Here is a 21,313-nt window from a genome sequence, read left to right as displayed (position 1 = left end):
AAAATAAAAATGAAATTTTAAGCCACAGTGAGATCTTAACTATGTAAAATATATCTGCTCAGGGAATAAACGTCTGGAAGGAAATCCATCAGTGGTTGCCTCTAGGCGATTGAAAAGGGATGACTTCTTCCCCCTACTACTTTGTATTTACCTGTGTTTTCAGTTTTACTACACAGTATATGTTACATTCTTACAGCAACAAAAAATGTGTAAATAATCACATGTGGCCTACTGAGGGTCAAGTTGTGTCATCACGTGTGGTGACCAGCCTGCAGCACCCTGAGGGCTTGCCTTATCCCTACAGCCCTTCTCAAGAACAGTGACCTCCTCTGCTGGTTCTGGTGTCCTCCAGCCCACAGTGGTCAGTGGTCCCAGGGCCCCTGTAATTCAGAGTCGGATCCATCCACCAGACTCAACAGAGCCCGAGGAAGCCGGCGCTTTCCCGTCCATGGGTGGGGCTCTGGCGCCCCCGGGTGCCCGGACATGGAAGTGCATGCGAATGCCCTCAGACTGGGATTCTTTCACCGATGTCCAAGACCCAGTGGGGGACTTGGGGTCTTAGCCCTGGACTGGGAGAGGGGTTTCCTTCTTCTAAACTGCCCCTTAAGGCAGGGACCCCTCCCTGTCAGAACCCCCACCTTTTTTTTGGAACCCCTTTTCAAGCCTGGGGGGAATGAGAGGTTTCCAGCATGAACTCAGAGGCTCTTTTCCTTTTATTCATTTTGCTTTTCCCAATGTTTTCCCATAATCCCAGACATGCTTTTTCTCACTGACTTGAAAGCAGCCTCAACTCCTCTGCCCCAGGGAATGTAAACTTATCTTTTATCATCACTGTTTTCTGTTGGGGGGCAGGCAGGAGCAGGAGTCTGCAGCCAGAACCTTTGGGACCCTGCAAGTCTACCATCTGTGTGGCCTTGGGCAAATTAACTCTTGAGTCCCTGTTTCCAGGGACAAAGGGGACAATGACTGCCTCTCAAGATAACCGTAGGGCCAAATGGAGCAGTGCAGAGGTGCTCTGGAGTCCACAAAGGGCCGCAGAAATTTTGGTTACCTTAGCTCATTTTCCTTTCTGGGGGCCCTTCCCTCAGTCCAGGCTCCTCGTCTCCCCCAGATCACAAGCCGCCTTCCTCCTGAGACCCTTGCTCGGCCTGACGCCTCCCTTTTTCTACAGAGGTCCCTGTTTTCCGACTCCCACTGAAGTGTACGTTCCCTGAGGGCGAAGATCATGTTTTTAAATTGATTTTTTAGAGAGGAAGGGAGAGAAAAAAACACCAACCTATTGTTTCACTTATTTGTGCATTCCTTACTTGGTTCTTGTACAAACCCTGACTGAGAAGTGAACCTGCAACCTTGGCATTTTGGGCCAGTGCTCCAACCAACTGAATCACCCAGCCAGGGTTGGACATGTTGTCTTATTCATCCCTGTCCCCAAGCTGAGCACAGAGTGTGGCACAAAGGGACATCATCTGCATGTCTGCAGTCAGTCCTTCTCCTTTCCTGTGGCCCTCACTAGCTCTGAGAAGTCACCACCTTCAGACTGGGCCCATGTTACACAGAGGGTGCCCAGTATGTGGGAGGTGCCGGGACAGTGCTGGGGGGTTGGGGGGCCCACTAGCCACCACCGATGTACACCACCCAAATGTGTACCTGGGGTGCCCTAAGGGGTGCCTCTTGTCCCTCCCCCTGCCCCTAGAGCAGGGGTAAGGCTGGGCAGCAGTGGGCATGAGGATGCTGGTGACTGTATGACATCTGCGTGTCTGCCCCTCAGAACACATGGCGACACCCACCAACAAAGACACCACAGCAGACAGGGATAGAAACAACTAGTGTATTGATTCAAGGAGGAGAGAAGGGGTGCAGATGGGAAATGGGGAGGCAAGGGGATCCTTAGTGTTTGCCAAAAAGTACTGCCACATACCCTCCACCCCTTCTCACCTTCCTCCTCTGGGGTGGGGCCCTGCAGGCTCTCACCCTTTCTAGTAAGCCTCCCTCTCCCTCCGCCTCTACACCCACTTGACTTTGGCCTCCAGTGACTGCGCAGACACCACCTGGCTCTAAGGCTGGGTGAAAGCAGGCTCAAACTAACCTTTCTTCCCCCTTCTTTTACCTTCCACCTCATTCCCATCTCTTGTCTACATAAAATACAGAAAAAGCAAGCGCAGCTGGTACCTGGGAGAATCAAGTCACCCCGGGGCTGCGGGCAGGAGTGGGACGGGGGTGGGCAGGCAGAGGAGCCTCAGTTAGGTACACTGCAAGGATGGGGGCCAGCCCAGGGGCCTGGCTCGGCCCTCTTCCCTTGGGGGTGGCAGAGAAGACTCCACACCTGCCTCTCAGGCACCATATTCGTGGGGTCCCGGGGTGGGGGCTGCAGCAGGGCAGAAAAGCAGAAACTCGGCTCTGTAAAAGCACCCCTACCCTTGACTCCTGGAGGAGCCCTCTTTGGTTTAAGGCAGATACGGAGTTTCCTGGAAGCAGGGAAAATGAGGAGCAAATTGAGATAGAGGCCTTTGTTTTTTTTGCTTGTGTTTTCCTTCAGTATCAAAACACTGTAGAAAATAACTTCTCTTAGAAAAAAAATATAGAGAAAAAAATCAAAGGGGTATTTTCCTTTGGCTTCAAGCCCCCTCCCATGACGTGCAGGAAGGGGGTGGGCAAGAGGTGAGGAGAAAGCAGGAGTCCTGCATCCCCACTTCTGCCTGGCAGGTCCCAGGTTACATGATGCTGCAGTTCTGGGGGTTCTAAGAGAGAAGAGAGAAGGAGAAACATGTGAGCTGCCTTGCTTGTCCCCCCACCCTGTACCCTCCCTCCTCCCTCCCACCCCTCAGCCCTGCACCTGCCCTCCAGTCTGGGGCTCAGACAGGAGGGGCAGGGTGCAGGCATGGACTATCTAGGATCTTGGGTGGTGGTGGGGAGGCTCCCACTCCCCCGGGCTGCGGAAGAGAAGGCTCTCCCCCTCACAGGGCCACCTTGTCCTAACCCTCAAGGACCAGGGTCCTCTGCCTGTGGGGTTTGGAGGCAAAGGGACAACTCACCTGGGTTCGGGGACTGGAGTTGCCCAGGAGGTAGGAGCGGGTGACCAGGTTGTCCCCGAAGCTGCCACCCCCACTGCCCCCCACACTGCGGTAGCTGCGAGTGACTGTGACACTGGAGGCAGAAGAGCCAGAGGAGATGGATCCGCCCACCTGGGCTGCCGAGCTGCTGGCAGACGCCTTATCGGCAGGCTGCCCACAAGTCCCGCACAGCACCGTGCGAGAGCGCAGGTTGTACTCGGCTGGGTCCCCCGAGCTGCTGCAGTGGGATCCCTGAGGAGGGAGACAAGGCTCAGGCGGGACGGCGAGTCTGGGACTGACTGCTTAGGACTAGCACCCAGCTCCACACTCCTGCGGGCTCCCAGCCACCAGGCAGGTAGGTGGGGTTCTGTCCTCAAGGACCAGAGGGCAGACAACAGGGCTTGGGAGGCTGGGCTGAGAGGAGCGGGAGGGAAGACATGAAAAGGGAGAAGGGTCAATCAGGAAGACTTGGGGACAAGGAACTGGGGTTGTGGTTTTGACTCTGTCCCGGCTACTCTAAGCTTAACAGGGAAAGGAGAGAGCGAGCAGCCTTGTGAGGGCAGCAGCCATGCAAAATACATTGGAGAGGGTGGGAATGAGAGAGAATGTTCTTGCAGGAAATCGGGGAAGAGAAGACATGCATACAGCAGGGATGGGAGGGACAAGAAGGGAAGTGCATGCAACAGGAATGGGAGGGAGAGAGGCAGGGCTGGCTGCCCCACATCTGTCCTCCCGTCCCCTCCACAGGAGACAAACCCAGACCCTTGTCCACTGCTCCCATGGGAATAATCCGTGGCATCAAAGAGTCCCCACTCCCTTCCTTACCAGAGTAGGGCACCCAGATGCCTGGGTTCCCTGTTCAAGGTATAGGGAGGAGAGAGAAGAAAAGCCAGGGCAGCAAGTAAAGTTCCAAAATATTCTTTAATGAAAAGATTTTTGGCATGGAAAGGCCAGGGAGAGGCTGCCCCCAGGCCTGGCTGGGTGCCCCGTGTGGGCTCAGCCTCAGCGGCGGCGGCTACCACTCACGTGGTGGTGATGGATCAGGTCATCTCCATCCTCATCGTCGTCATCCTCAACCACAGTCACTGAGCGCACCAGCTTGCGCATGGCCACCTCCTGCCAGGGACCCAGGACCAAGTCAAGCATTAGAGTCAGGGAAGGTCTGTGTGGCATAACCACCCACAGTGAGCACCTAAACACCTTTCTCGTGGTCTGCCCTTGGTCTGGCTTGCTGCTGACTTGTCCTCCGTGGTGCTGGAGCTAAGGGGCTGGTCTCCACCCCAGAGGAACACTGCCAGACTGTCTGGGTGGCAGCGTGGCTCAATCTTCACTGCCTAACCTCTACCACTTGGGCTGCTGGGGTGCCGTCTTTTGGTTTGCCCAGTGGGTGGAGAGTTTGGGGTCCAGGACTGCCCCACAGAGACAAAGGAAAGGTGGCCCTGAACAGGCTTCCTTGGGCTGGGGGCAGCCGGCTCCCATCTGCCCCAGGGGAGCCGTGCCCAGGGAGAGGCCAGCCTGCAGTGTACTCACCTCCCCAGTGGAGTTGATGAGAGCCGTGCGCAGGCTATTTCCACAGCCCCAGGTGTTCTGCGCCTTCCATACCAAGTCAGTAGGGGGGCTATGGGTGGCCCCGGCTCCTGCAGCCCAGATCTGGAGAGGGAGGGTTAGAAAAGGGCACTCACTCCAGCGCACCGGTCCTCAGGCCAGCCAGCCCCACCCGAGAGTCCAAACTCCCTGCCACTCACCGTCACCACCTGCCCAGCCTTTAGGGTGAACTTTGGTGGGAAGCGGTAGGTCAGCAAGGGATCATCTCCATTCTGGCGCTTGATCTGCCAGTTGCCCATGGACTGGTCCTGCCAGGGAGGAGAGGGATGGTGGGGGCTGCTTGTCCAGGCTCCTGGGTTTATCTCACTCAGGCAGGCGCAACTGGAGGCCTCTCCCTCCACCCCCCAACGCTGCCCTCCCCGTCAAGGGTAATAGTCATGACCTGTGGGCACTTCTGCTATGCTACACAATACTTGCACCTTCTCCACAACTCAAAGAGTTAGGGACCACTGTTCATCCCCATTTTACAGATGAAGACACTGATGCTCTGAGAGGTTAAACAACGTGCCTAAGGCCTTACAGACAATGATGAGTCCTGCAGCCAGGACCAGAACTAGAGTGTGGGGGAGATACACACACTCACCGGGTCCACCTCTCCCCGAACTCCATCCCTTCACCTTCCTGTGTCTCCCTTACCCAGCTGTGTTCCCTCACACCGGCCCAAGCACCTACCTCATTGGACTTGTTGCGCAGCCGCACGAACTTGCCTTCCTCGTCCACCTCTTCCACAGCTACACGCCCGCTGGTGCGAGCATGCTGTGAGAAGCTGCTGCGGCTCTCAGCTGACTCCAGCTTGCGTTTCTTGGTGATGCTCCCCCCGCCCTGTGTCTGGGATGAGTGGGAGGAGGCACGGCCACGGCTTCGCTGCGAGCTGGGGCTGGGGGACAGGCGTAGCCTGGAGATGGGGAGACCAAGTGGGGGACCTAGTCAAGGCCAGTCACGGGCCAGAGAGGCTTCGAGCACCTCCTGACTCCTCCCTAACCCACCTCTCCTCCTCGCCCTCCAGGAGCTTGCGATAGGCGTGGATCTCCATGTCCAGTGCCAGCTTGATGTCCAGCAGCTCCTGGTACTCGTCCAGTTGCTGCTGCATCCTTGCTCGCATATCTGCCATCTCCCGCTCCTTCTCGGCCAGCAGCCGCCGGCTGGTGTCCCGCTCACGGGCAAGTGAATCCTCCAGGTCTCGCAGCTTTGCTTCCTTGGCTGCCAGCTGGATGAGGAAGGTGGGGGGCTGGTGAGCTCCCAAGGACCCCAAGTGTGAGGAGGTAAGGGGTAGGGGACACCCAGCCACACTCCTTAGGATCTCCAGGCTCCTATAAGAAACTATCATGGGCCCTGGCTGGTATGGCTCAGCAGGTTGAGCACCGGCCCGTGAACCAAAGGGTCACCAGTTCAATTTTCTGTCAGGGCAAGTGCCTGAGTTGCAGGCCAGGTCCCAGTGAGGGTCACATGAAAGGCAACCACACATTGATGTTTCTCTCCCTCCCCTTCTTCCTCCCTTTCTCTATAAATAATTAAATAAAAATCTTTTTTTTTTTTTTTAAGAAGAAACTATCACAGGCTCTAACATGGCCTGGGCTGGTGACTCGGAAGTGGTTCCCAGTATCTAACTGAAATCTCTCATTCTGAGACTAGAACCTATTTCTTCCTGTCGCAGTGGCACAGCCACGAGAATAATAATGATGCTTTTAACACATCACACTGAGTCTCCTGGCCGATCTGTGAATTTGGGAAGATATGAATGATCTCCATTTTCAAATGGGAAACCAAGGCTCCGAGAAGTGAAGGTCCTACAGGTACAATAAGAGGCAGTCCTGACACAGCACACAGGTCATGTGACCCCGACGCCTAGGCCCTTTGTCAGTCTGTAGTTCCCTTCCCTTCAGGAACCCCCCCTGGACGTCTGCCCTACACCCTGCCCAGGCTGCTGGCTGCCAGGGAAAGACGGGAGGTGGGGCATCACCTGCTTCTGCAGCTGGCTGAGCTGGGCCGAGAAGCTGTCCAGGCGAATTCTAGATTGCTGCAGCTCCTCATGGGCGGCCCCCACTAGGTTGCTGTTCCTCTCAGCTGACTGCCTGGCATTATCCAGCTGCAAGGGAGGACACCAGGTTAGGGCTACAGAGAATGGAAGGGAGGGAGGAGGAACCAGAGAAGGGTACCACCGCTGCAGCCACAGGTCCTGGGCACCCCAAGCTCCCACCACCATCCCTCTGACCCTCTGCCCAGGTGAACAGTGGGCACAGCAGGGCTGCTGGGGCAGAGGCAGCACCTTGGCAGAGTAGGTCTTCTCTAGCTCCTTCTTGTACTGTTCCACCTGCTCCTCATGTTGGGCCCGTAGCTCCTGCAGGGCATCTGCCAGCCGGCTCTCAAACTCCAGCTGCTTGCCATTATCAATCTCCACCAGCCGGGTCTCATGGCGGCGTTTGGTCTCACGCAGTTCCTGGAAGGGTGGGACACAGAAACCAAAATCAGAACTAGGTCCTTAAGGCTAAGACCCAAGTGTCTGAGCTCCCTGCCCAGTCCTAAGCCTGTTAGCCATGGTCAGCCCCACTTTAACCTGGGAGCTGGATGCTGGCCACCCCTCCACCCCCCATCCACTAGTGCAAAGAAGTGAGGCGAGCAGACTCTGCACACAGCTGGTCCTCCAGCCCCAACTCTGGTGTCTGCCACTGCCCGCCCTGGTCCTCTCGCCTGGAGAGCACAATGCCCACCTCACTGTAGATGTTCTTCTGGAAGTCCAGCTCCTCCTTCAGGGTCTGCAGCCTGTTCTCAGCATCCACCCGCCGCAGCATCTCATCCTGAAGTTGCTTCTTGGCCTCACTTAGGGCTGCCTCAAGCTGAGAGGAAGGGGGCAGAGGTCAGGGAGAGGGTCATAGAACAGCAGAGCTGGAAGGAGGCTGAGAAGTGGGCTGCTCCCAGTGCATCCCTGGGTATGTGTGAAACAGGCTCAGGGCAGTGAGTGCCTTGAAGGCTTACGGAGGTAATAAAATCTCCTTACTCAGAGTAATGAGTAAAGAAATAAGAGATAGCCACTCCCCTCTCTGGCATAACACAGCAGCTGCTACAAAAGAAGTATGTCCAAAGTCTAGAGGGAGCACGAGAAAAGGAATCTGGGGCGGTAGAAGAGGGTCTGGGAAGGGCTCTGAGAGACTGAGACATGAGGGACAGGTTAGCGGGACCTGAGGAGGGATGCTGCTGTGACTGCAGGACAGAGAAGGGCACAGGCTCAGAGGGATGCAGGCCCACGTGCTTTTCGGGATCTTCAGGAGGGTCCACGCTGCTGATGCCTAAAGGGTGGGGGCAGGGGTGGAAGGACGGCAGAGGTGGCTGGGATCAGAGGCAGGGCCGCGTCATGAAGATGTGCGCCCTTACCTGCCACAGAAAGACCCTTTGAAGTTCAAGCAGGGAAGTGCCTTTCTTAGATTTTCATCTTAGAAAGCACAGGCTGGTCTCAGGGCTGGGAAGGCCCAAGGGACAAAGTAAAGCTGGAGGCAGGAGACCCAGGAGGAGAACGACCTGGGCTCAGCTTTGTTGGGACCTGTTGGTACGTCCCGGTCCCTCCACGGTGTATTGTGCCGCCAGGGCCTGGAGGACAGAGAGTCCAGGACAGAATCTTGGTGACTGACTAGTCCTAGCTCTGCTCTGAACAGAAGAGGGTGTGGAACTGGGAATACGCCAGCTTTTTAAACACTCTTTGCTAGCTTGTGACATGAGAGATTAGAGGACAGAAGAGACAGCAAAGTGTTTTGGAAGTAAAGACCACCACATATACACGTCAATTGTTATGAACATGTGTCCCACGTGTGATTAATTATCAGGGCCTGACGATGGGCTCTGTGGACGGTCTACGCCCCTCTCCTGTCCCCCAGAGGGGCTGCAGCTCTCTACAGGGGGGCCAAACAAGAAGAGGATCCAGGGCCGAGCAAAGGTCATTGAATCATTGAATGGTGATGGCTTGTGGGTTATTTTAAATTCACCACGCTAGATACCATGTGCGGCAAAGAATGCAATACGGTCTGGAGCAGTGAAATGCTGCTAGGAAGGTGACGGCTCTGTGGCTGGCAGACAAATCAGACCAGGTACCTCCAGAAAGCAAATGGGGTGGAAGAGTGAGTGTGCATTTTTTTGAGGGGGGCAGGTACCGTGGGCAGGCCTCACCTTGGCCACCTGCCCCCGCAGGTCGTGCAGCTCGCCCTCCAGCGTGCGCTTCTCACTGAGCGCAGTGCTCAGGGCGGCCTCCTTGGAGTTGAGCAGAGCTTCCAGGTCCTTGAGGCGGGCCTGCGCAGCCATCAGGTCTCCTTCCTTCTTGGTGTTGCTAAGGAAGCAAGGGAAGAACGGGTTGAGAGGAGGAGTCTGTGTCCCTAGGGAGAGCCCGGGTCCCCAGGGAGAAAGAGAAGTCACTTCTGTGGGGCGTGGCTCTGCTGTCCCTCCAAAAGCCAGGAGAGGGCACTCTGGGTTTTGGTTTGTTGGCATCTGCCAGCCTCTGGGGCTGGACTCCCACTTCCCCCAAAGTCCCCCAAACCCCTTTCCTGCTTCTCCACCCTTCCTATGACTCAGTGCTCAGGAACGTGCTTGGGGGCAAGGGCAAAGACCGATCCCGTGAGATGAATGCCTTGCCCTCTCTCCCTCCCATTCCTTCCCAAAGAGACAGGGCCACCTTTGTCTCCCGCCCCTTCCCACGCAGTGCCTTAACCTTCTCCTCCCGGACTCCACCCACCTTCCATTCAGCCAGTTCTCCCTCCTCTGGGACCCAGACAACCAGACTCCCAGCTCCGAGGTCTATGCATCCCTAATGTTTCTCAGTTTGAGCCCCACAGGTGTTGCTCACTTCCCCTAGTCCCTTTTACACTCTGGGGACTGTGGGGACAGAAAGTCTGGGCAGAGCTCAGGGAGACCTGGGTTGGTCTCCCAGACGTGGTAGGAGCCCTCCCTTTCTCAGATCCAGTCTGGACCCCATGATCTGGGCAAAGCACGGGGTTCCAGCCTCCTCCTTCTGGGCCTCCTCAGAGCCTGAGAGAATGCTGATCCCTACCCATCAACCACAAGCCTCGGCATCTGGCTCCAGTCATGGCCCCAGGCCCATCTGGGCTCTAGCCTTGAACCGCCCCACTCTTCAAACGGGGTAAAACTTTAGCTAGAACCAAGCAAACAGAGGTTGCCTCTGCCACTCCCTCCTCTTTTGGGGCCCCTGGTTATTTTTGCTGGATAGTGAACTGGAGAAATAGAGGGGTCCTATTTTCTTAAAAACTTCTGGGGAATCCAAGAACTCTCCAGCTGTTACGATCCCTTCACCAGTGTCTGGTGAGAAAAAAGGATTAGGCCCAGAGGGTGAGGGAGAGTCAAAGGGCCTGGTCCCAGCTGCCATCTGCAACACATCAGCCCTTCAGCGCGAGCCCACCGCAGCAGATGGAAAAAAGGAAACAAACGTGGGCAGGGGAAAACATTCTCTCCTGGAAAGGGAGAGAGGGGCCCTGCCAACATTTTCTCCCGCCGCAAAAGTATGAAGCTCCAAGAGCCCCAGCAATTCACTCTGAAGCAGAAGGGGAAGGCCAAGACCCAGGCAGAGTTCTCCTGCGACCTTAGCATGTTTCAAACAGGAGTCACCGCCCCTTCGACGGGGCTCCCCTGGGAGGGGAGCAGGGTGCCGCTCAGACAGGCCCCGGAAGGACGGGAGCACCTGTGGCCTGCATGCCTGCTCCTGTCTGGCCTCCGGCCACACCTCAGAACAAACTGTTTAATGCAGCGGTGTCTGTCTCCTGTGAAAGAAGCCCTTCCAGAGCTAGAGGACGCCTCCCCTCCTCTGTCTCAGCCCAAAAATGCTAAAAATAAAGTCAAAACCCAGCTCAGGTTCTGGCTGCTATCTGGCCCTGCCCCTGGCTGGGAGCTCAGCCCCAACTTTCCATGACTTCACAACTTTTCCGAAGCTGAGGCAGCTGTAGGGGGAGGAGGGAGAAAGAAGAAAAACCGCTGGTAAAGTGAAGCAACGTGGCGGACATAGATTCTGAGAGCCTTGAACTGACTCCAAGGCTGGCGAGGGCTTCCCAGAAGCGGCCTCTCTGCCCTGCGGGCTAGCAGCAGCAGCAGCCGTACTGGGAGGCTCTCAGAATTGTAGAGAACTAGAAGGAGCTTAGAGCGGGTTCAGCTCAACCCTCTCCTTTTACAGATAAGGAAACTGAGGCACAGAGGCAGATCAAGGGCCCAGTGTTAAGCACTGCAGGCAGCAGCAGGGACGGGTCACAGGACTCCTCCTCCACCTCATCGCTTTCTAAGCCACAGGCCCAGAGCGGGTGGAGAGCTGGCAGAACGACCCAGACAGCCTGAACTGGGAGGAACAGGAATGAGCGATGCTTTTGGAAGACAGAGAAAGGGTGTCTCTTCCCTAGTCCTGCTCCTGGCTGCCTCAGACCCAGAAGAGGAGCTCCAGGAATTCCCCTTAGAAATGACCTTTCTGTGGCAGACACTGACCTAGGAAAACAGAGGTTCATGGTCCCTGCTCTCTGGCAGCTTACAGGGGAATGACTATAGGAACTTTCCCTTCAGTCTAATCTCTGTCTATTGCTCCCAAAAGGGGGGCAGTAATAGTAACAGCAATATGATAACGGCAGACACTTATACAGGGCTGATTAGGTACCAGGAGCTGCTCTAAATATTACACTGTTAAGTCAATTGTCACAGCTTTCCTGCAAGATAGATGCTGTTACTAAGGGACTGAGGAAGCTGGGACACGGAGTGGGGCGTCCAGGTCCTGCCGCCGGTGTGTGCCCGGAGGCAGCGGTGCTGCTTCAACACCTGCCGCAGTGTAGCGGCTCTAAAGGAACTAAGGGGGCTATTTCCCTTGCCTCCTGGAGGCTTCGACTGTCAACTGTCGCCTGAAAGAGGCACCATTAAAGAACTAGGACACGCCCTGCAGACTGGGAAACCATGAGCAGAGAGGGAAGTGAGGGAGCGCCTCTGCGGTTTTCTCGACCAGGTTTGGGGAGCTCCCATCTGTGGGGAAGAAGCCACTATCACTCACGGCCCATGACTCAGACCTCGGATCTCTGCGGCCAGGGAGCCGCACGCACTCCCCAAGACGGCTCTCCCACCTCCTCCCCAGGCTTGCCTGCTCGCCAGCCCCCAAAGCTACTTCCTAGCTAGTCGGGGTCTTCAGACCTAGCGCAGACCCCAGACACTGGCCAGGGGCTCAGCCCCGGAGCAGTGGTGCTGCCTGTGCCCCAGTGCACTGCGGGCTGGCAGTGGCAGAACTGGGCACGTGCTGACTGCTGTCCCACACTGAGTTGGCAGGGGGACAGGGTGGGGCAGGCAAGGGTTGCTGGGAAGGGTGGGAACCAGGGGCTCTACAGGTGACTCATCCTCAGGCAGACAATACCCGGGCAGGGGTCGGGAAATCCTCTAGTGCTCACAGGGGAGACCCTGGCTTTGCCTGCGTCCTGCCCCAGGCCCCGAGCCATGCCAGTGCAGGGGTGGCTCCTTCCTCTGCACCTGCCAGGTTCCTCAAGCACAGGAGTGGCTCCATCCCACTACCCTCATGAGGCAAGAAGGGGGGGCATCCTGTTGCTAACTCTTCCACCGCTGGTAAACCTGGTCTCTGCAGGAGGGAAGAGAGTGGGGTAGAGAGAAGGACAGCGCAGCAATGAGAAGAAAAGGTAGAAAGGGTGGCAGGAAGCTGGCTCCTGGCCCAAGGCTGGGGGCCTGCTGGGCTGAGGCTGGCCAGGGGCGGAAGCCCAGATCCAGGCCTGTCTGTGGATCGGGGCTCTGGGACTGCTTTTGGGGAAGAAAGGCGCCCAGCGCAGCAAAGGGGCTGGTGGGCACAGGGCCAGTCACCCGCTGAGTCACCCTCCTCAGCCCAGCGTGGATGCCAGATATGGAAGCCAGGGCCTGCCACAGGCCGGTTTGGGCCTGGTTGCTGGGAGCAACTTGCCAGGCCCTGAGGGAGGGCCCCCATTTCCTCCCCCGGGCTGAGGAAGAGACATGGGGAGCGGAGACAAGGGCTGGAGCTAAAATAAGAAGAGGGAGGGGAAGATGGTCAAGAGGGCTCCCTCAGACCCACCCCAGGCCCCTTGAAGGCCACTCTTCAGCCTCACCAGCCTATGGAGTTCCCCATAGTCGAACAAATGGAGACCTGGAGCAGTGGGGAAGGGAGGAGAGGGGAGGGGTAGGAGAGTGAAGGTCCCCTGGGCATTTCCTGCCTGGCAGGAAAGGGCGCCCCCTGTGGCTGGGCAGAGCTGCCAGGCAGGGGGTCCTGGTTTGGGAACAGCTCTCTCCTGTCCTCCCAGGTGTCTAGATCTCCAGCCTGGCTGACTTCCTGCCTGGTGATGGGACAGCTCCTAGGGCCACCCCAAGCCTGCCCGCCTGTTCCTACCACTCCCGGCTTTGTTCCAGCAACTCCTCCCACTGCAGTATATCCCTCTTCCCATCCTCCCTCCACCTACCCAAATCCACCCCCAACCTCCAGCCACCTCAGCCTTGCCCTTGGGGCTGAGGCCTCAGCCCCACCCACCTCCTCCTCCCAAAAGTGTTCAGCTATTGTTTTACCTCCTGGTTTATTCTCTTTCCACCTACACTGCGCCTCTGGGGCTTTTTCTGTATGCCCCCTGATGCCCTGACACTGGGAGGTTCATATGCTCAAGGCTTCTAGAGGGGCCTTCTCCTGGACCAACTCTTACACTTTTACAGATGGAAAAACTAAGGTCTGGAGAAGGGCAGTCTCAGACAAGAAAAAAAAAACAAACCCCTGCCCACCCGGTCACCTGAGGATACTAATAGCAGACAGGGCAGAACACAGACAGTGGTATGATGCATGCAGGGGGCACAGAGCATGGCAGAGACACGCAGGGAGAGAGCCTGGGAGACGCTCCAATCAGAGAGGGAGACAGAGGCCTAGTAAACTGGCCGTCAGGTGTCACACACTTCTACAACTGTGTGCAAAGCCACGAGGTTTGACATCCTCCACCTTCAAAGGGCAGCTCTGCTCGGTTTCCCGGCTGGCCTGTGGGTCTGGCCTCATTTCCAGGTAACGGCAGGGTGTGGGTGGGACATCAGGCTTCCCCACTCTAGCCTTCAAGGCACCATCCCTCTCTGCAGAGGAGACCGTAAAGAGAGGAATGGAGGGGGAAGGTGTTCCAGGGGCGTAGAAGCCCCTAGAGGCTTCCTCAAACTCCACCTTGTGGGTTCCAAGTGGCTCACACCCAGAAAGCATATGGTAGGCCCTCCAGGATAGACCTCCCACTCCTGACCTCCCCACACAGGCACATGCACCCACAGCAGGCACAGCTCTGCTTCCACGTGCCTCTCCCTTGGGTGTGACGCCGCCACACATGCTCAGTGTCGGAGGCCCGTCAGATCTCCTTCTGGAGCCGCCAGGCACTCAGCTGTCCTCCCTCGGAACAAAGCCGGGTCTTAATTTCAGAGGGAGGGCTGGGATGGGAGAACTTGTGCTGAGAAGGGGGATAGGAGACCTGTTGACATGCTCAGACACTGGGCCTGGCAGGGGGCCCGGCCTGAGTCACAGCTGCTGAGTACATCAACGTGGCATTGTACCGAGGCAAGGGAAGCCCGCGGCCACAGGCAGGGCACCGGGGTCCTGGGCAGCAGGAGGCTGGCTTCCTGGCCAACTGCTCCCTTCAGGCCCCCTGCCAAACTTCACTTTCCTTCTTTCTGGTCCCTCTCTACAGAAATCACTTCTGTGTTGCCACAGAAATGCAGGGGTGAGGCCTGGGAACAGACGGGAAGAAGTAGTGGCATGGAGGGAGGGGGATGGCCTAGGAAGAGAGAGAACATCTTGGGCAGTGGGAGGAAGGGAGGCCCCTGGCCAAAGGAAGGGACAGTTAGGAGATCCCCACAAGAAGGTGACTCAGCAGGCCCCTGGTTATTAACCCTGACAATAGTGGGAGCGGGTGGGAGCCACACCCCAAGATCAAGAAATGGGGTTGGGGCCTGGGTCGGGAGGACCTAGGAGTTCTGGTCACACTGCATTCCAGCTCCAACCTGGGCAGATGCAGCTCTCACTCACAGCCAGCAGGGGGTGGCAGCATTAGTGCTGGGGAGGAAGGGGGCACTGGGGATCACAAACTGTCTCCTCTCAACTCCCCAGAACTGGACTCCTCAAAATGAGAAGTCTCAGGCTCCCCTGAGCCAGCCTGAAAAGAACTCGCAGGTCCTGTCCACCGCCCTGTGTCTCCCACCTGATGCAGACTCAGCCCCCTTGCTGCTCCTCGGCAAGAACTTCCAAGGTAGTTTTCACAAAAAGTGCCCCTCAGCCTTTTCTCTGCCTGGGAAAGCGTGGGGTCTCCTGTCCACTCTCCGCTCTGCCCTCTACTGTGACTCAGCTCCTCTGCTGGGCCAGGGATCCCAGCCAGAATTATTCCTGGCTTCCACAGGCAGGATTCGGGCTTCCTCTCCCACAAAGGGATGGGGAGCACCCCTCAGCCCCGCCTCCTTCCCAAACTGTCCCCTCCTTTGAAGGGTTGTTTAGGGCCAAGACCGCCTCATAGCCTCGGGTTAGAGGAGGCAAAATGGGTTCAGGGAGGGTAGTAGCTGGGCATCTCCAGATCACAGCACACCTCCATCTGGCTCCAGGCACAGGCTGCTGCCTGCCCAGGGCCTCCCCTGGCCCCCAGCACAGGTCCATCGGACTCTCTGCCTCTCCTCCACAGGCCTTGGGTGGGGACCAAGCGCCCTTTCCTACCAGCGATAAAAGCAAAGCACAAGCCAGGGGTGAGATGTCATAATTAATCGTTCCTAACAAACTTTCTTTGAGAGAGAAAGAGGGTGTTAGTACTTTTAATTTCATAGCTTATGGGAAATATTTCTATTGAGAATAGCACTGGCTATTAATTATATTAATGGCACTTGATTTTAATATTTATAGCTTGGTATTTAGAAGGCTGTTTTTTCCCTTTGTGGGTACTATTGCTTTGGAACCTGAGGGACCTCTGGAGACCTACTCTGACCCCTTTCTTTTACAGCTAAGGACGTCCAGAGAGGGGAGGTGATTTGCTCAAGGTCACACAGCAATTCAGTGGCAAGACCAAGCCTAGGACTAGGGACACCAAGGGACAGGGCTGTTTCAACTCCCTCACACAATCTGTCGTTTCATTGGTAGACCACCATGCCTCTCGTTAAGGGGTGAAGGATGAGACTCGGTGACCTCCCCAAAGACAGCTCCAGGAAGATCTGCACTCAGCCTGTGTCGCCGTCAATACACTGGGTGCCCAGGGAGGCAGGAAACAGATGAACTGCTCTAGCATCTGGGCCTCTGAGCCAAACCTGGTCTTGGCTGCTACAGCTGCTAGAGATGGTAAGGGGCTGAAGGGGTGGGGGTGGCGAGGGGCAGGAGAGCAGAGGGAACAGTTGGTAGGTGAAGGTTTCTCTTACCAGTTGTCTTCCCAGCTGTCCCTGGCTTCAGCCCTGACACTAAGCTACTGAAACACTACGATGGGACTGGGAGTGCGGACAGTGGGCACAGCCCAGACAAGAGTATGTCTCAGACTCCTAAAGGCCAGGGGAAGTGCCAACCAGAGGCACTGATTGTGGGAAGGCAATCGGGGGCCCGAGTGGGGATTAATATCTCTTGTTTCTCTTAGGATCCTCAAGTACTGTTCAGCCCCAGGGTTTAGCTGCACCTTCTTCTTTCCCTTTGAGTCAGAATGCAGACTTGGCCCCGGCTGGTGTGGCTCAGTGGATTGAGTGCCAGCCTGTGAACCAAAGGGTCACTGGTTCAATTCCCAGTCAGGGCACATGCCTGGGTTGTGGGCCAGGTCCCCAGAAGGGGGCACTCGAGAGGCAACCTCACATTGATGTTTCTCTCCCTTTCTTTCTCCTTCCTTTCCCCTCTCTCTAAAAATAAGTAAATAAAATCTTAAAGCCCTGGCAGCGTAGCTCAGTTGATTAGAGCATCATGGTGAGAAGCCACAGTTGTGGGTTCGATCCCAGTCAGGGTGCATACAAGAATCAACCAATGAATGCATAAATAAGTGGAACAACAAATTTTTCTCTCTCTAAAAAAGTAATGAATTTAACAAAAATGTAGACTTCGGTGAGGTTGGGGGTAGGGCAGAGATGACATCAGTAGACTTCCTCAAGTAAGGACTGGGGCTCAGGTGTCCTCAAAGGCCTCCATGCAAAGGGCACAGCTCCCTTTGGATCCAGGTGGACAATTTCCATGACAAGTCCCAAGACAGGAATCACCAGCCCCTGATCCACAGCCCGGCAGGGTCCTGGGTCTTTCAGGCTGGAGCGAAAGCTATTGTTAACAGGTCCTGGCAAAATAGCAGAGCATTGAGGTATCCTGGGTCCCAAAGCAGAATCTCCAGACCACAGGAGTGAGCCTCAACAACCTCATCCCTCCCTCCTGGACCTCCAACTGTTCCCTAAGCTAGAGGAGTAAGATTTAATGGTATGATCACTCAACTGGAAGTCGGAAGTGGACCTGTGCTCAAGCCCTGACTTGTCACACTCCCTCACTGTGTGACGTGGAACCTCTCTGACCTTTGCTATTCTTATCCTGATAAGAGTTTGAATGAACCTGGGCCTGCACCTCCCTGCCTGTCCCCACTGAGGTGGCATAAGGCAGGCAATCCAGGAAGTTGTCAAGTACACAGGCCTCGTCCGGAGGGAAGAGGTGCTTCTGCTTTGTGGGCCAGGGATCTCCCCACTTCTGACTCACCCTTCCTCCACCAGTTCCCCACGGGAAGACGCAGACCCTGGCACTGTCCTGCAGCCCAAGCCCATAACTCTGGCCTCAACTCCAGAACTACTTGTGCGCACTGCCTGTCCCGAGCCCTGGTCCCAGGCCACCACCAGAGGCCCTGGGGAAGGAGGCAGGAAAGAATCCAAGGGTGCTGTGGTGAGTGGGGAGCAGGAGTTTGGGGTGGAGATACAGACATTTAGGCCCCCATCTCTCCCTTTAAGACACCTGCTGTCTCTTGTAAAGCCACCAGGGTGGGAGGGAGGGGGACAGCATCTGAGTCACCCACCCAGCTGTTCTGCCCGGGGTGGGGCCCAGCCCAAACCTGGACCCCAGGCGGGCCTTCCCTGCTGCTTTCAATCTCATTCTCCCTGCACGCATGTAGGCTCCAGAATAGGAAGAATGTGTGTCTGCGTGTCGGGGGTATGGGGAGCCTTGAACCCAGTTCAAGGAGAGGGCGCCCCAAACCCCTGGGTGTGGTCGAGGCACGCAGGCTGGGCCACAGGGTCCCTCTTCATCCCATCCCAAAGCCTGGCCCTGAACTCTGAGCTCTAATTAAACATTAAACCAAACAGACACCCTCTTTTCAACTTTAGTGGGAGGAGCTAGGACAAGGCCTTTCCTCCTCTCTCGAATCTTTCATTCTACTCTTCCCCTCATCCTGAGTACAGTAGACAAAAAAGGGAGCAACAAATCCTAGCTCCTCCCACTAGGGACATAGAGGAGGACTGTCACCCCAGTCGGAGTCCCTCTTTGTCTCCACCCTGCTGTCCATCAGCCCGGGACCCAGATGTGCAAACCCACCCCCCTTTTCCGGAAGCCCAGCCTCCCCAACCAGATCAGTGGGGGAGAAGAGAGTCAGGTGGCTAAATATAACAAGTACATACACCACCCCCGCCCCTGCCCCACGTGTGCACACCCCTCTCTGGTGTTCCAGGCCCAGACAGCTGCACCAGGAGACAGAGCAAGCAGACAGACTGGTGTGGCCGGGTGAGCGTGAGACCACAGACTCCACTGTCCTGTTTCCTGACCAGTGTCTGCCCAGAGAGAGACCTGCGGAGAATGCCCTTCACAGTGATCTGCCATGGGGGCTTTGGTGGTCGAGTGGACCCGTTTAGAACACTAGCATTCTCTGGGGTTCTCCTGGCTTGCCTCCTGTCGGTCCAACTAACTAACTTGTTCAAATCTCGAGTGAAAAAGTCAGGAGTGTTCCCTTTCAACAGAAATAAAGTCAGCCTATCTGCCCACACAACTTCCACCTATTCTTTACAAGGGGATGGATCTGCCATACCCACCACGCCTGGGGCTGGAGCTAGCTAGCGTAGGGGTGGAGAGGATACGGAATGTGTGCAGACTCTAAGAGCACGAGTTTGGTACCTAAACAGAGAGAGTAGCCCTGGCCCAGTAGCTCTGTTGGTTAGAACAGTGTCCTGATAAGCCAAGGTTATAGGTTTGCTCCCAGGCAGGATGTACACAAGAATCGACTAATAAATGCATGAGTAAGTGGAACAACAAAATTGATGTTTCTTTCTCTCTCAAATTAATCTTAAAAAAAAAAAAAGGAGAAAGAGGGGGACTCAAACCATAGTCCACACCCCCCCACCCACCCGCCTGTGCCTAGGGATCTCCGAGCACCTTTAGAGCTCTTTGACTTGGGTCTTCATACAGAAAAGGGCAAGAGAGAAAAGGAAAACAAATTATTGGGGGACCGAAAGAGGGCCTAAACTTTGAGGCTCCAAAGGCCTTTTTAGAAAAGAGGGTGGAGTCAAGTAGGGTGGGGTAGGGTGGGGCAGGGGTGGGTGAGGTAAGAGAGGCCTGGAGCTTCCAACTGCTGGATTTCAAAAATGTCGCTGTATTCCAGCAATTTATTAAGGCGCAGGAAGGGCGGCAGGGGGAGGCAGTGGTTGAGAGGATAGGCCAGAGCAAAGACAGCTAGGCTTGACTGGGAAAATGAAAGTGGCTCACCCGGAGAAGGGAGGCAGAGGGAGGGACACAGCCCTAAACCCCGTGAGGCACCAGGCAGAGGAGTCCCCCAGGAGGCTGGGGGAGCCACCAGACCTGGGTACAGCACAACTTCCTGAGGTGGAGCCTCTGCCCTCCGTCTCCCTCCCTCCCTTGCATTCCTGGGCCAAGCAGGCCAAGGGCTGTGGGAGCTGCGGGGGAAGAGGAACGGACCTCCTGGACCCGATCGGTGGGCCTGTCAGGACCCAGGGAAGGTCGCAGACAAGCAGGAAGAGAAGGATAGCCTCCCAGTTCTTAGACAGAACCCCAGACGCTGTGCCAAGAGGGCCACCGACAGGCCCCGGCAGGGGAGAAGAGGGGTCGCCCTGCCTTGTGACCTCTCTCCAGCACCACTGGACATCTGCCAGCTTGGAAGCTCTGTCTTAATGAACATCATGTGTTCAGAGCCAGTCTGGGCAAAACTGGCTCTGTGCCAAGCCTGCCAAGAAAAGTTCTAATAGGACCCTTTCACCCATTCCGATGTGCCCTGGGGTGCCCAGATTTCTCAGACCGGGCAGGTTAGTTCTGCTTCGCTCAAGTTCCTCCCCCAAGCTCCAAAGGGCCGGCAAACCTAACCCCTGGGCCCGCCACCCGCCCCTACTTGGCCTTTGATGTCCCCACCATTCTTTATGTCCCCCGACCTCCCCCAGATAACCCTCCCTTATCTGTCCCATCCAGATGATTCCCCTTGGCACTGTCAGTCACCCGCTGAGGGCAGTTCCGGGCAGGGAGGAGACTAAATGGCAAAGTTATCAGAAGCCTGGGGCCGGGCAGGTGTGACCGGCCCGCCCGCACGCCGCCACCTGGGCGCACTCACCGCGCTTTAAGCTCCTTAAACTCCTCTCGCACTTTGCTCAGCTCCAGCTGCAGGCGGGCGCGCTCCTTGGCCACCGAGTCAAGGGTTTTGCGGGCATCGCCGAGCTCGGCCTCATAGGCGGCCTTGATGCCGGACACCTCGCGGCTGATCACCTCCTCAGACTCGGTGATGCGAAGGCGTAGACCTGCGTTCTCCGTCTCCAGCGAGCGCACACGGTCGATGTATACCGCCAAGCGGTCGTTGAGCTCCTGCAGGTCCTCCTTCTCCTGCAACCGGGTGATTCGGGTGGGCGAGAGCGGAGTGGAGCTGGCCTGCGCCCCACTGCGGGTGGCGCGCCGCTGGGACGGGGTCTCCATGGCCGGCAGGGTGGCAGTGCTGCCCGCAGGGCAGGGGTCCCGGGAAGGGCGCTGGGCTCGGGCCGAAGGACACAGATGGATCGGATTTGGAGCGCGCCGGCCGGCTGGCTGTCGGCTTGCTCCTGGCAGGAGTGGAGATCTGGGCTGGGCGCTGTCAGACCTGGGATCGGGGTTGGCTGGTGTGGCTGCGGCACTCCCGCGAACACTGAGTCACCGGAGTCCAGGCAAAGGCTCTAATAGGTCCTGGGAATGGGAGGAGGGGCCACTGTTCTTAAAGGGGCCGTCGCACACCCACTGGGGTTAGGGCGGGAGTGGGGGGCAGGGGAAGAGGACCGCCCAGTCTCGGCGGAGTCGGGCTCCACCCTCTCCCGCGCACCCAAATCTGTTGGAGCTTAGCTGAAGCTCCCGTCGCAGATCTTGGCTGCTTAGCCCTCCTACTGTCTCAAGCCTCAGGCGTAGAGGGCAGAGCCGAGGGGCGACAGTGGGTGGGTGAAGGGCAGTGGGGAGAGGGAAAGTGCAAAGCAAATGAGAATGCCAGGCAGGCAGATCCAGGAAAGGCGGTAGGGGGTCGGAGGCTAGTGCCCGTCAGGGTGACTCACTCTTAGTCCCCCACTGCTCCCCCTTTCCTCCCCATGGCAATAATGAGTCACCCCTACCCACCCCCTCCCCCCCACACACGTGGGCAGCCCATTCAGAGCTACATCTCAGTAAGCCAGCATGGGTGGGCAAGGTATGCTTGGGGGGAGTTGGGGGAGCACAAAAGTTTCTAGATTCTGAGTTCCTTTTACAGCCTCAGTTT

The 21,313-nt window shown here is 56.7% G+C and overlaps 1 protein-coding gene across 1 annotated transcript; it reads right to left on the bottom strand.

Annotated features, from left to right (window-relative positions):
- Positions 1 to 1,814: 1,814 nt before the first annotated feature.
- On the bottom strand, positions 1,815 to 20,744 carry LMNA (lamin A/C). Its single transcript, XM_028502587.2, has 12 exons — positions 20,159 to 20,744; positions 8,811 to 8,967; positions 7,364 to 7,489; positions 6,922 to 7,092; positions 6,616 to 6,741; positions 5,642 to 5,862; positions 5,328 to 5,550; positions 4,796 to 4,903; positions 4,581 to 4,700; positions 4,077 to 4,166; positions 3,033 to 3,302; positions 1,815 to 2,738 (listed from the first exon to the last, which is right to left on the bottom strand). Exons 1-12 carry the CDS (start codon positions 20,512 to 20,514, stop codon positions 2,712 to 2,714), a joined length of 1,995 nt encoding a protein of 664 aa, XP_028358388.1. The 5' UTR covers positions 20,515 to 20,744; the 3' UTR covers positions 1,815 to 2,711.
- Between the last annotated feature and the right edge of the window lie 569 nt (positions 20,745 to 21,313).

The sequence above is a fragment of the Phyllostomus discolor genome, chromosome 14 (genome assembly GCF_004126475.2).
Source record: "Phyllostomus discolor isolate MPI-MPIP mPhyDis1 chromosome 14, mPhyDis1.pri.v3, whole genome shotgun sequence".
Lineage (NCBI taxonomy): Eukaryota > Metazoa > Chordata > Mammalia > Chiroptera > Phyllostomidae > Phyllostomus > Phyllostomus discolor.
The sequence above is the reverse complement of the archived record's forward strand: the minus strand, read 5'-3'. Positions and strand labels throughout refer to the sequence as shown.

Excerpts from the sequence above, each read along its gene's own strand:
- LMNA (XM_028502587.2), bottom strand. The coding sequence starts at position 20,514 with ATGGAGACCCCGTCCCAGCGGCGCGCCACCCGCAGTGGGGCGCAGGCC. Across the intron at positions 7,093-7,363 it reads AGAAGAACATCTACAGTGAG|GAACTGCGTGAGACCAAACG; the intron begins GTGGGCATTGTG and ends CCACCCTTCCAG. Across the intron at positions 5,551-5,641 it reads CTGGAGGGCGAGGAGGAGAG|GCTACGCCTGTCCCCCAGCC; the intron begins GTGGGTTAGGGA and ends CCCCATCTCCAG.